General features: G+C 42.2%; 3 protein-coding genes across 3 annotated transcripts; 1 reads left to right on the plus strand and 2 right to left on the minus strand.

The window, feature by feature from the left end:
* The first annotated feature begins 43 nt into the window (after positions 1-43).
* On the plus strand, positions 44-2,225 carry LOC115734525. Its single transcript, XM_048281229.1, has 3 exons — positions 44-1,158; positions 1,255-1,794; positions 1,900-2,225. The coding sequence occupies exons 1-3, from the start codon at positions 322-324 to the stop codon at positions 1,993-1,995; spliced, it is 1,473 nt and encodes a 490-aa protein (XP_048137186.1). The 5' UTR covers positions 44-321; the 3' UTR covers positions 1,996-2,225.
* Positions 2,226-2,339: 114 nt separating this feature from the next.
* LOC115734520 (protein RETICULATA-RELATED 4, chloroplastic) lies at positions 2,340-6,201 on the minus strand. Its single transcript, XM_030665354.2, has 8 exons — positions 5,623-6,201; positions 4,711-4,779; positions 4,081-4,212; positions 3,931-3,984; positions 3,797-3,841; positions 3,307-3,443; positions 2,659-2,784; positions 2,340-2,572 (listed from the first exon to the last, which is right to left on the minus strand). Exons 1-8 carry the CDS (start codon positions 6,145-6,147, stop codon positions 2,536-2,538), a joined length of 1,125 nt encoding a protein of 374 aa, XP_030521214.1. The 5' UTR covers positions 6,148-6,201; the 3' UTR covers positions 2,340-2,535.
* Positions 6,202-8,560: 2,359 nt separating this feature from the next.
* LOC115734524 (phenylacetaldehyde reductase-like) lies at positions 8,561-13,545 on the minus strand. Its single transcript, XM_048281228.1, has 6 exons — positions 13,339-13,545; positions 11,929-12,098; positions 10,426-10,617; positions 10,017-10,179; positions 9,327-9,513; positions 8,561-8,884 (listed from the first exon to the last, which is right to left on the minus strand). The coding sequence occupies exons 1-6, from the start codon at positions 13,463-13,465 to the stop codon at positions 8,740-8,742; spliced, it is 984 nt and encodes a 327-aa protein (XP_048137185.1). The 5' UTR covers positions 13,466-13,545; the 3' UTR covers positions 8,561-8,739.
* Between the last annotated feature and the right edge of the window lie 1,090 nt (positions 13,546-14,635).

A 14,635-nucleotide genomic window follows, 5' to 3' on the forward strand; every position in this document is an offset into this window, starting at 1 on the left:
CCTGTCCAAGCTGCGTGATAACGCAAGTCTGTTCAATCTCAACATGCATACCATCACCAACCCCTCACGAGGAAAGCATAAACCATCTCATCTTCGTCATGCCCTCTCGCAAGATCCATGTCAAAATTATCAGAAAGGTTACAGAGCTTCACATGTACCAGCACAGCAAACCATGCGAGATGCAATGGCTTTCACTTGTAAAAGACAGTTTTGAACCGCTTATATAAGTGATGAAGTACCTATCCTATGTATGATCTCGCGCTTCGCTTGTCTACATTGTTCTTCTCGATCTATTCTCCATATCCCTTCTGCTAGTCGGGGATGTCGCCAGATATGTCTCTCTATCACAGCTCGACCAAGCAGAAACCCGGCCATTCTTCTCTAGGAAGTTCGTGCAGATCAGTGGCTATTTCAGGACTGCTTTTGCTCCTGCTGTGCACATTGTCCTTTAGCTACCACTGGAGCCAATCTCTGATTGCCTTTTACCTACCCTTCAGGCTCAGCTGTCTGTCGTCCGGCCCCGGCCCCGGCCCATGCCCCAGCACTGGCACTCCTACTAACGTCAACCACCTCGTGTTTGGCATAGTTGGCTCTGTGAATACATGGAAACATAAGAGGCCCTACATTGAATCGTGGTGGAGACCAAATGTTACTCGCGGGTATCTCTTCCTGGATCGAGCTCCTTCGAAAGAGCTTCAAGACTGGCCTCCTTCTTCGCCTCCTTTCCGAGTGAACGAAGATATAACTAAGTGGGAAGTATACCCGAGAATCGCGAGACCTGTCCAGGTAAGGATTTTTCGAACGATCTTGGAGACGTTTAGACAGGGAGACAGAGATGTGAGATGGTATATAATGGCGGACGACGACACCGTGCTCTTCCTGGACAACCTCGTGGAGGTTCTGTCAAAGTATGATCATACCAAGTACTACTATATCGGCTCAACCTCAGAATGTATCACGTCCAACTTTGACTTGTCCTTCGAGATGGCCTTTGGAGGAGCTGGCTATGCTTTGAGCTACCCTCTGGTTGAGATGCTGGCGACGGAGTTAGATGCTTGCATAAAGAGAAATCCACAGTTGTTTTTTAGCGATCACATGTTGCATATATGCTTAGCCGACCTTGGAGTCTCCCTGACCAGAGAGAGAGGCTTTCATCAGGTATGAATCACAAATTTGAGACTCTACTCGGCCTGTATAATCTGGATACCTAAGATTTTTCTTTTTACCTGAGAGCAACGATTTTCCTTGCCACAGATTGATCTCCACGGTGACATATCAGGTTTTCTATCGGCTCATCTGCAATCTCCTATCCTATCACTGCACCACATCGATGTCATCGACCCAATTTTCCCCTCCATGAACCGCTCTGAAGCTATCAATCAGCTCATGAAGCCTGCACAGGTCGACCAATCCCGTCTCCTGCAACAAACTGTCTGCTACAACAGGGAAAGAAACTGGTCAATCTCTGTATCATGGGGTTACTCTACTCATATATATGAGAACATACTTCCTCGAAGCTTCTTAGGGAAACCCATTGAGACATTCAAGCCATGGTTGAAGAGAGCTAAGCCACCTTTCTATTTGTTCAACACGCGGATCCTCGATGGCAACCCATGCATAGTTCCTCATGTATTTTTCTTGAAATCCATGGAGAATGCTACTCGTAACGAAATTGTTACTGCTTACACTCGAGCGTCAAAGAGAGGATTACCCGCTTGTGCACTTGGTGGAAATCATTCTGCAGATCCCATCTCCAGAGTTCTAGTATTTTCACCAAGAAGAAGACACATTGAGGTCAGTGTTTTTCATTTAATCTGCAGACGAGCATGCAACAAGCTGTCGTATTTGACACAAACCGGCTATGTCAACATAATCATCTTTGTCCATTTGCTCTTTCAGGCCGGAAGAATAGAGTGCTGTGATGTTCTAGCTGACAACCAGAATACCACAAAGGTCAGACTAAGGCCCTGCATGTTCGGTGAAGTCATTGCCTAAGAGCAGAACGACATGAATGTGTCATGTCGGTTTCTACATGTTTTTCACATTGATGATATCGCCGATCTTAGGATCAATACTAAATTCATTCATCCATTTCAAAGCCGCAAAAGTTGGTAGGTTGTGGAGTTGATAAAGATGCAATGGTCCCCCTCAGGAGAGAAATTGCTGTCAAAGAACAAAACTAGAGTGGGAGAATATCCAAAATGTTTGTGTTCATGTTGATAACGGAAACTTTATCATAAATTCTTCAACTCTTCCAGAATTACAACCGCATTGTACTGCTGATGTCTGAACTATATATATTTGTTATAGCACTCTTGAGACCCATAAGTAAGAAGAAATCAGAAAGTTAAATTGAAGGTCATTTATTTGTAGGATAAATCATGTGTACAATGAACGAGTCATCCTGAAAGAAGCATCGGTTTGTATGAATCAAAACTGGCGGCAGCGTCAAGGATTGCCGCATGCTGAGGACATGTGGATTGATGCTTCAAGTGCCTTCACAAAGAAAATCAAACAAATTGTTGGATCTTGGGTCTACTGAATACCTATCCAACGTGCATAATCTACCCACCTGTCAAATGACCATGCAGTTCATTACCTTTAACCGAGGGATACAAACTCAATTAGTCAAAAAAATCCAGATGAGAAAAGTCTTACAATAGGGAGCCCAAGTATGTGTTGCCGGTTCGAACAGCAAAGCAAATAGCACTGAGCATGAATTTGTGTTGGTGTAGCAAGGGCTCTAACATCCTCTGCTCAATTACACCAGCTAGCACTTGGTACCTGTTGGATACTTAGAAATTTAAACGCATGCCAAAAACATTATCTTGACATGTAGCTGGACAGATACAGACAAATAGTTCTCTTACGTCACAAGTAGCAGCAACAAGCAAAACATGCTAAACCTTGGATTTCATGAACAAGTTTTTAAATTCAAGTAAAAAGAAAGATGGGTCTTCAAGTAGGGTTTATTTGATGGCAGTCCTGCCGAGCTCTTCTGACTAGTCTAGAGAAAAGAGCAATGTGCATCAGGTCTCGCTGAAAGATCCAAGCAGAAGGAGCCAGAATGTAAAAGCACAGTACTTTTCTAAAAAGACCATGTGAAGTATACTTTAAAATCAGAAAGACAAAAAATCCCTCTCAAACTTTTAATCCTCTTAAGAAATCGTCCCTCTGTAAGTGTGAGCTGTTCAAAACAGACAAAACATTGATGTTTTCCGAGGAGTCACAACAAAACAATCCTTTCCGCGAGAAAAATTATATGAAGGCAACTGCGGATGCAGGTATCGGGTAAAGGCGGCAAACCTGAGATTACTTGAAACAGCCATGTAAACACCATAGGCAGCACTTGTTGACAAAATCGGTACATTTTCCACTTCAGCAGATCTGTTATCAACAGCCTTCCTTGCGTTAATCAAGGCATTTGTCACAAATGTACCAACCTGAGAAACAAGAAAATTTTGATTATCAAGATTTAGAAATCTTTATTTGCAGGATTAGATTCCCTTAATTTTCCTCTAGTCCTTACCATTTGCAACGATGAAATAAGAAAGATAATTGCACTTTCACCTTCACTTAATTGACATGAAGTTAAGGAATATGGAGAGAAGACCTCTTTTCAGCATCCAACGGATGAGAAACGACATGCCATGATGTAATTCCTGTTTAAGCTAGTGGGTCAATTGTCCAACAATGAGTTGGACAAGTACAACTTGCATTCAAAGTAGAAGCTAGGACTAGGCTATAGTGATCACATCTTTGATTTCTTGATTGTAGTGAAGAGATGAAAACTCACCAAGGATGATGCAGTGCCGACAGCAAAAAGCTTTGTGCCATTACGCTGCACCATATTAAAATACGTGGATTAACACTCACAATTGCTGAAAATGGGCATATGAAGCAACAACGAAAAGGAAGGGATATACTTACCAGTATGGAACCCATCCTCTGTAAGAACGAATACGATATTCCAGGAAGTGCAGTCTACAGATGATCGAGGATAAATTAGTTCATAGCACAGAAGCCGGGCCCAGAGATCTTCATAGAAGAGCAGCTGACTGTAATAGACGAAGCAGTAACCTGAAATGCATTGTCGGGACATCTATAGAAGAACTTTGCCAGTGATCCAGCGTTGGTGGCAAGAGCAGGGCGGAGAGAAACCGTTGGGGCAGGGAGATAAACAAGCATGAAATCCGCAAGTATTGCCATTACCTAAGAGAGCAAGAGTTGGAAGCATAACCAAATCGTATCATTAAGTCTTATCTGTAACAGGTATGTCACTACTCGGGTAGATGGGAGTGGGACCAAAGGAAGCCAACATCTTCTGAAAATCAACAGGAGCAATTCAAAATTTTACTTAGCATTCATAGCTGGGAACATTTTCTCATCCACTCAGAAAAACACGGAAAAAGACGTATGAGCGCGTATGTTGGAGTATCTTCACGTGCTTAGAAACAATTTCATCCAGTAAAAAAAAGGGGTGCTTTTCGACCAAAATAAATAAATGAGGGGTGTTCCTTGAAGTGCTATACCTCCGGATTAATCTATTTATTTATTTGGAATAGACACAAAAACTTGTGAAATCTTTGAAATTGCTCCTGAGAGGATGCTCAAGTTGGTTTTACAAGAAATCCTACCAATTATTGATGAACTTGCACCAATACCAACATTCTTAATGAAGGCTTATAATGAGAGGCAGCCAATCCGTACCACATCAGCAAAAACAATTTCCAGCTCCTCGAAAAATTTCTCTCCCCGGCGTTGATACTCCGCGGCAGTCTACAAAGAGACATAAATCCTTGTAGTCGGTTTGTTTTAGGAGAAAAAGATTAGCTCACATAAAGAAGAGGAAATGTATGATGGAATTATCGGAAGATCATCATCAATTCAACTATCAATCACATCAGTTTAAGCAACTAACCCTCAATCAGTCAGGAACAAGCCCTGGCAGTTGGCAAAAAATTATGGAAATAATGTGCATTATTACTAATAACAGATACCACATGAAGGGTCTTGTTAGAAGCACTTGTTAAACATGCTTAATAAGGGAATATACAAGTTTCAAAGCATTGACTGTGCAAGTATGAGGATAATCAGTGCATTAGAAATTGCAAAATTTCCTCAATTCTTTACTTAACAAGTGCTCATGGACACTCATAACAAAATCCTGATGTGAAATACCAAAGGGATGCCTGAGGCTCTGACATTCACTTAGAATCTGTAAGAAAAAACTCACGACTAGAAGCGAGCGTAAAGTTGAACAATTAAGAGAGCACAGAAAATTCAACTTATTTCGTCACGGTTCAATCTTCTAAACGTACTGTTAAAACCTGTATGGAACATATCCATTTATAATTATAGAGTCTTTCCCTCGGTCTTGACATACCGAGAGATATAGAACCCTATTAAAGAGCAATTTACCAGACAGTCAGCCCAAACGAAATGCAGTTTCTCTCTCCTCCCTAAACCAAAAGACTGGAACTTGAAAGACTAATCTTGCAGCAGACAGAAATCTAAAGTAATGAAGACTTTTAGCAGAGAGAATAAATTTCACAGGAGTCAAAATTTTGAGCACTAATCATGCGGAATGAACAACACAAATGTCCAAAGCTAACTATGTACCTTTGTGAAGAGCCCGACACCACATTCAATCCCGACCTTGGCCAAGAACAGGTCATCAGCCAACAACCTTTCCTTAAACCCACCGAACTGAAGCAACCAACGGAACAGCGCTGACTTCTCCAGCTCGAAGTACCTCGTAACCACCGACCCCGGGATCCTCCCGGCGCCAAGAGCCGCCGCCAGATCCCCTGGCAAGCTCTCTACGCCTCGACCCGCCTCCGCCAGCACCATGAGCGCCTCCTTCTTGTTGTTATCGCCGGCATTGTCTCCGCCCCCTCCGCCGCCGGAGGAGGGGCCGTCGTCCCCGCCTCCGCCGCCGGAATGGCCGCCGGAGCAGAGGGCTATGTGGAGGGGAGGGCGGCTTTGGTGGGTGGCGAGAGAGGCGGGGGAGGCGGAGGAGAGGCGGAGGCGGAGCAGGGAAGGTGGCTGTAAAGAGGCCGGGGGTGGGAGGAAAGGGCCGCTGTTGGTGGCGGTGGCGCGGTTGTGAAGAGAGACGGTGTGGTTGAAGAAGGTGGCGATTGCCATTGTTGATCGTTGCTCGCTCTCTGTGACGAAATGGGCGTCGTGCGTTTTAGGTGATGGGAAGAAGAAGTGCGCGGGGCTTTAATGTCGTTTTTGTAATTTTGTTTCTCAGCCATTGTGTTGTACAATGTAGTTTTTCCTGTCGGGCGTGGAAATCGTAGCGATTTCTGAAGAGTCACAGTTTCAGCTCGGGACACGTGGAGTCCACGACCCAGTTAGAAAAAAAAAAAAGAGACAAGGAAAATTGGAATCCCTTTTTCGTTAATATCAAGAAAATTTGGAAAAAAATATTTTTTATTAAAAAATAAAAAATATGGCCCTAATTTCTTACTCACTTTTTTCACAATCCTTAGACTCTTGTTTTTATTTGAAGCGTCCAAAATAATCAAAATATCAGCAGATGATATGCGGATTTTAATTTTCATGAACGTTTGAAACTTAAAGTACTTTTTTTTTGTTTGTTTGTAAAGGTTTTGTGAATGGCGTGATTAGAATTAAAAGGCCAACGAGATATAGATCTTAAGCTTTTCTTGCGCGACATTCAAATCTGCAGATCGTATAGCATGTGATTAATCGGATTCATATTATAAAATTCAAAGTAAGTGCTAGAGACTAAAGTGTTGTATTTTAAGTATCGACTGCTTTGAGTGATGAAATAAAAAAATAATAATAAGTTGTTTGATGATAATTGAAAATTAATAAACAATTGAAAATGGATAACCAAATTTTATCCATTTCTTACCAATGATAGAAAGGTGACCATGTTTTAGCAATTATGTGGTAAGATCTCTGTTGTCGTCAATAAGCATGTTACTGAGGGGGGTAATGGGTCGTTAGGAGATTTCTCCCAAGAACTCGGGAAGCTTAAAAAGTGTTTTATGTGTTACCTCGGAAAGTCCGTCGGGGAAGGTGCTGTGTAGGGACAAAAAATTAAATATCAGAGGATTCTCGCACGCAAAGGCCGTTCGAGTTCGACTGATCTTTGGCATGTGTCTGGTTCAACCAACGACGAATATTACCGTCCAGCATCGGGTTTTTTTTCCAATTAAATTTTTTTAAAATATTTACGAAATTATTTTTTAAAAAAAAGTATTTACCAATTTGGGCCTTGCTCGGCAGCCCAACTGCTGAGCAGGCCCTGTTGGGCCCAGTCCCAGCTGCTCGGCAGCCCAACTGCCGAGCAGCCCACTTGCACGGCAGCCCAGCTGCTGAGTGGCACTTTTTTTTTTTTAATTTCATTTTTTTAAGTGTTTTAATTATTTATATTTATAATATTTAGTTTATTTCGTATTTTTTAACATGTTTATATTTATTTTATTTATAATTTTTTTCTTGTGAAGCTTATCTTTATAATATAATTAACAATAATTAATGTAAAAATTTATTAAGATCTATAATTAATAAATAAAGTTGTAATTATGTAATTAATTTAAAATATTCATAAAATAAAATTAGTAAGATAAATGAAAAAAAAATGAGATTTTCATGATATATTCATCTATTGGACAGATAGAAATCCAATCGAAAGGCGAAACGGTGATGTGTCAAGAGCTGGCGGATCGGGTCAACGACATCGGATCGGGCTCAAATTTGGTCGGTTAAAGCGAAACAGCGTCCTAATCAATATTCACCGCCGTTGGCGGTGACGAACGATGGTTTTTTGCGATTCGAGATCGTCTAAACGGGTTTTCCTATTTTTTTAGTATTTTCGGGAAACCACAGCAAAAGAGTTAAAAATCGCATGGAAAGATTAAGAACCACAGTAAAAGAGTGGAAACGAGTAAAGAAAGGGCAAAACTTTGGAAGAGCATATCTCATCGCTCGGGCATCCGTTTGAGACGAATTTTTTTTTTATTTCACGTAATTTTTCGAGACTAATTTCAGTCAAACGAGCTCCTATGACATACATTTGATTGCTAGAATTTAATCAGCACCAACCCATATCATTCGCCACTGCATGATAGGTGATTACTATACAAGCGAGCTCCTATGACATACATTTGACTCTATGATGATTAATTCACTGACGATTCCTGTTTCTCATCATGCTCGTCCAGGGAAGTGCCATTTAGATACAGAACCATATGAAAAAAAAGAAAAGGACTTTCGTACTCGAAATCCGTTCGACCGTGCTTTGCATTACACAATCAAGCGACCTTCTGTTCTGTTGTGTTGCCAAATCCCGAAGCAACGGTTGTCAAGAAAATATATGAACCTGCTGTCGCTGTGATTTTACGAGGTCACTTTGCCTCTAGAACAGATTCTAATATTGACTATTGAAGGGTTTAAAATTGGAACCTAACAGTTATAATACGGAGGATGGCGTGAATTCGTGAAGCGATAATTTCTAACGCCCTTCACACGAAACAATTGGCCTTATCGGTTGGACACTCGGCACATCCTGATTCAGCGACGATTGAGAAAGAACGCATCATCGACCGTATTTCTTGTTTTATTACGAAGATGGGTACAGAGGAGCAGGAAAATCTACGGTTCCTGCCTATACCAATGTCCATGTGCAGACACCTCATGCGAACAAACAGCCAGTAGGTGAAAAGCTTCCCAATTACATTTCTGACTTTGGCAGATTTTGTATCAGAATTTAATAAATCCCTTCTCCTTCATGCTTTCAACAGTTTCCTTCAAACTCTGCTCCAGAGGAATGTAGTCGATCCCCAAGCTTTTCACTTTCTCCTTGGAAACCTGATAGACTAGCACGAAAGGCTTGTCGTCCGCGCACCTGTGAAGCGAATCTCAAGCAAAATCAGCTCTCTCCTTTGGGAGCAAACAGACGCCAGATAGACATCATGGGAAAATTATCATTCGTGCCTAGATAACAGGCATACATCATAGTCATCTAAACAGGAGAAGTGGATTTTCGAAGAAGAGAACAAGTCATATTGACTGAAAGGTGGCTTCGCTTTCAAATATTTTTTGTGTGTGTGTGTGTGTGTGTGTGTGTGTGTGTGAGAGAGAGAGAGAGAGAGAGAGAGAGAGATGGTAAAGTGTTTCTACCGTCAGAAATTGAAGTTAAAGAAGAAAATTGTGTAAATCAGCAGCATACGATTTTATACCAATGGTATTTCCCAAGAAAAACTTGTCTACCTTCGCACGGTACTAGAGAAACCTTTATACTCTCTGCAGCTCACCATAAATGTACAGGTTATCGTCTAACTACTTACTTTTCTGGAAGCTGGACAGAAGGGTAAAGCTCGTGTAACATCCCCACAATCTCGGAGTAGTGTGCAACCCTCTCAAATAAACAGTATCTGCCGCTGGCTGACGGGACCTCAAATGCCAGTATATGAGCATTTGCAACATCTTTGACATTGACCCATCCAAAACTTGCATTTGGAAAAGTTGGTGCACCTGAGACGGAATAATAAGCAGAAAAGATATCAAACTACGATACTCCTGGTTAGAAGAAATACAGCGAAGCAGAAAAAAATTTGGCTGCATTTAACAAGTATGGCTACAGTATGGTGAAAACACCGGCAGAAGTGGGTGATTGTGTACTTGACGGCAATGAAATGGATGATGGTGTACCTCAATTCAACTAAAATCCAAGAGGACTTTTACAGAATAGAAGAGATACTGCTGACGGCTCAATACTAAATTGGTAAATTGGTCCAATTAAATAATCATCATTTGCCAAGAAGTTACAACAGTAAATATTCATTCCCCCCCTTCAAATGGTAACTTCCAACAGATAAAACTGAATTGGGATGGTAAAGAAACAAATTAGCAGCCACGAGCTTCCTTGTTAGTTAGGGCAGAGAGCAGTTTGTCAATGCAATCATACAAGATCGGGGCAATGGAAACACAAAACAACTCTGTAATCTGGACAACTTTCACAGTTACTGCTAAATTACCATTTATCATATTGGCAATTGCCGCAGCACTTGTGTTAAGTGCTGGCTGCAAAAGAGGACCAATCACCATAGCTGGGTTGATTGTAACCATGTCAATACCCTTTTCTTCCACAAATTTCCAGGCAGCTTCCTCAGCTGAAGTCTTGGAGAGCACATACCACATCTGCAAGGGGGCAAAATTGAGAGAGATCGTGATGATAACCACTGACATGTAACAAAATGAAATGGACCAACTCCTCTGCCAACAAACCAGCTGGTTTTGTGTCGACAACCAAAAATATAAAATGGGAGAGATCACTTTAGAGGAGTGGTTATTAGTCCATTGTTAGATTTCACTCGTGTCAATCATCTTGGCATCTGTAGACAATAATACATGAGACAATCAAATTAAACTGGACAAGATGCGTACGTTGGTTTGTCTGCACAAGTCTGGATCCGAAAACCAACTTTCATCCACCACAACATCAGGTGCCCGCGGTCTTATATTCAACGAAAGTGCAGCCATAGATGATGTCAAGACCACACGCTGCACAGAAGGTTTCTTGGAACATGACTTCAGAACATTAAGAGTTCCCTTCACAGCAGGATCAAGTAATTCTGTCTGAAATATGTTAATTAGCCGAAAGAGAATAAATAGCTGAAATAATGAGAGACTGAATTGTGTTACCACACGTCATAAAATCTTTTAGTGCGTAACTAGAACTTGAATTATAAATCCTACTTAAGTTTTTCCCTTGCCATTTCAGAGTGAGGAACAACTAGCATTTTTCCATCCATAATCTTATAATATGACACAGACAAGGGCGTGGGATTAGTCAAGGCTACATATTTGACTTAATGAAAATTATTTGCCGAAAAAAACAAATCTAGAGCGAACTTCCCATTAACCCATTAAAGATCTTCAACATGCTCATTTGGACTGGATAGACAGGCACTAATTAGCAAGGCATGACATGTTTTAGTCAAGTTAACTGATTAACTAACACATCATGTACACAAGAAGTCAAATGCTGAAGAATTTAATTAGTATCATAAAAATAGTCCACTTATATCATGGAGACACCTCGTTAGGAGAATTCAGACTATCACTCAACTACTTCAGGAACTTCAATCTGGTACGTCCTCAATAACAGAAGGATCTCCATTGGTTCTATGTAGTTCTAGTCAGAGAGCTAGTCGTACTTAACTTGTAAGTAGCTCATGTATGAAGGAGGTCCACATATAAATGACTGTTCACTACCAATACATTAAAATTGACATAAGTTAACACACTATATGATCTATTTCGCTCATCCATAAAAGAAACATATCAAAGTCGAGAGAAATCCATTCCTAAACAGGTTTTGTTATCATCAATTATCAAGTAAAAGATGCAACAAAATAAATGAAAATTTGAATCTTACAGAGTATGAGGGAAAACAAAATGAGACAGACAACCAAAATATTATCGCACTAAAAAGAGAATACATCAGTGGATGTTCGAGTAGAGATAAAAGCGAATAACCAAAAGATACGCCGGACAACTTAGAACCCTGTATAGAATTGATCCCAACCCATCTTCACAAACAATTTGCAAAGCTATAAATTGGAAGGCCATGAGAGATGTGCTTGATGAGAATATCAGATTATGCAAGTCAAAGAGCAGAAGAGTACAGTCACTACAACTACAGATTCCAGGCACCCTTCATTCCCTTCCGTAATCAAAAGGCAGAGCTGAAGAATAACAAAACTAAGCAGGAGTGACCAAGTTAATGAACTTGGTTATGGTTAATATTGAACAAATTGCTACTCTCACAAGATCAGCATGAAGCATGCTAGTTGGCCTCAATAAATAAAATGTGGCGAAAAAGGAGTAATGAAAAAGGAAAAAAACAACTCTGCAAGGACTAGTCTGTGAATTCTGGAACCAAACCTGCGGATCCTTGACATCATGATAAAAGGGTGAGGCAGTGTGAAAAACTCCTGCACAACCCTCAACAATAGGATCAAATGAACCCTCTTCAAGCAGGTTTGCTTTGAACAGTTGAAGTCTCTCCTTCGCTCCATTAAGTGCAAGCAAATGTTCAGTCTTTTTTGTATCATCTGTTGGAGAGACAAGAACAATCACGGTAAATGAGCGGTTTGAATATAAGGAAAGCCACAAAATTCAATGCCCATGGCTCATCCACTAAGCTGGAATGGCCCGAGCCAAACAACATCATGGCTCTTCAACAAAAGTTCAAATTAAGGCATTTTCATGAAAGTCGAAGATATTCGTTTTTTCTCCCAGAAAACTAAATGATTTGGAGCATGGTACTGTCATAGAAACTTGAGAACCTTAGTAACAGTACATAACGTTTTCCTGAATGTTCTCTTTCATTTACCTTGCTTCCCAATGCAGGAATGAATTTGAATAACAGCTGCAAGATCACTCTTAACATAACCAAAGACAAGCCGTAAAAGACAACCAGTGTACTACACAAATCATAGCCTCATTGAGGAATGTCTTCGGAGCTGGCAAACAATCCTAACTAAAGCACTAACTACTCCAGCTATGGAACAGTAACGTTGCATTCGGCATGGGCAGGCCAAAAGAAGAAAAGGTTTATTCAGATTGATTATACCTCTGACTAGACATGGCCAAATGGGCCCGGGGGCCCGGAACTGGCCCGTTGACCGGGCCCACGGTTCCAACCCGGAACCGGAACTGCCGGTTCCGGGCCCGTTCCGACCCGTTTTTTTTTTTAAAAAAAGGGGAGGCACAGGGGAAAGAGTCGTTGGGCTCGGGAACCGGCGGTTCCGAACCGGAACCGGAACCGGCCCGGAACCTCCGGTTCCACCTTTTCGGCCTAACCAGAACCAGCGGTTCAACCGAACCGGCCATGTCTACCTCTGACCACCCTCATCTCTCATCTGGTCATCAACAATCTCAGGAGATGACTCCTCTATCCTCTAGAAATGCTCGAAAAATAAACGGAAGCAAAATCTTTCTACAAGGCACTTCGTTGGAAAAACAGCATCTACACCCCAGTTTCCGTCAAACCCTGCTAAAAACTCGATTACTTCATAACAACCCAGCCAGAACATAAACTACCCCACTTGGCCGCACAGTCCGAAACTGCACATGCACGAAACACTCATCTAGGACATAGAATTACACGAAATGACGACAAAATAGACCATATCACACAAGATACACACAACACGAGAGAGGATCAAGACCATCAGAAAGCAAAAATCAGTCGAGCAGGGACAATCAACGGTCACTTATCACGCAAAGGGACCACTCAAAGCCAAAATAAACTCGAAAGAAAAACGGAAACGAGAGGGATCGAGAGCGAACTTGGATCGCGAACAGAAGCCTTGACGGTGTAGCCACGCTGCAGGAGGAGCTTGACGAGCCATGAGGCGATGTAACCGGATGCTCCGGTCACGCACACGACCTTTCCGGCGCCGATCGTCTCGCTCATTTTCAGTCGCCGATTCTTCTCGTCCTTGCTCTCCTGTCGAGAAAGTAGCCCTCGCTCCGCAGATTGCAGTTGCAGTTGCGTTGCGAGCAGCCCCGAGGGTTCTTATAGAAGAGTGCGCTTTGATATCCCGTTTCAAAAAACCAAAGGATCGCCGACCCAGAGCGCCGACCCAGAGCGCCATGTCGGACGTCGGATGTGGAAAGGTGCTTCTCATAAGTATTTTATTATTTTTTGAAGGGGGTTTGATTGTCGGCATGACTTTTCGGCTTACGGAATTGAAGCCATGCTTTACGTCATCCGTCATGTAAGTGATTTAGGAGTGGTCAAGTGATCCTTATCCTCACTTTTAGGAGACGTACGTTTTTTTTGGGGTAACTGTGATTAGGGGTGAGCGGTTCCCGGTCCGATCCGATTCCCATACAAAATCAAGAACCGGATCGGTGGTCCCGATTCCCACTTTTCGGAACCGCAGACCGAACCGACCACCCTCGGAATCGGGAACCGCACCGGACCGTCGCCCCGGTCCGGTTCCTGGCGCGTTCTAAGGGTTTTCGATCTGCGGTTCCGAAAAGTGGATGCACACTTTTATAGATGACATGGTCGAGCTTGAGGTCGAGGAAACAAAGGTCGGTGTACCACGAGCTCGACGGAGTCAAGGCCTCTCCAATTGGCGGCTCCGGATCGAACTCCAAATGGCCTAAACCTAAACAACAAGTAAACGCTAGGTTTATTTTAAAAAAAAAAATTAAAAAAAAAAAGACCGGTCCGATCCGGGCGGTCCGGCCCGGTCCGGCCCGGGCGGTCCGGTCTAGTCCCGAGCCCTAGAATCGGGAACCGGACCGCCCTGGCCACTGTTCTAATTTTAGGAACCGGAGGCTGGACCGCCCGATCATCGGTTCCAATTTTAGGAACCGAGAACCAGGCCGGATCTCCCTAAAATCGGGAACCGTACCATCGGTCCCGATCCGGTCCGGGCGGTCTCGGTCCGGGTGGTTCGTTTTGCTCACCCCTAACTGTGACAATTTCACCGCTATCGACCAATGACTCGAAGAAGAGATGATGACGACGATAATAATAACAATAATAATAATTATTATAATAATAATAATAATTATTATTATTACAAATTTCGGCCCGATTTGAATTATAACGAGAAGATAATGTCCAAAC

The sequence above is a fragment of the Rhodamnia argentea genome, chromosome 6 (assembly GCF_020921035.1).
Source record: "Rhodamnia argentea isolate NSW1041297 chromosome 6, ASM2092103v1, whole genome shotgun sequence".
NCBI lineage: Eukaryota > Viridiplantae > Streptophyta > Magnoliopsida > Myrtales > Myrtaceae > Rhodamnia > Rhodamnia argentea.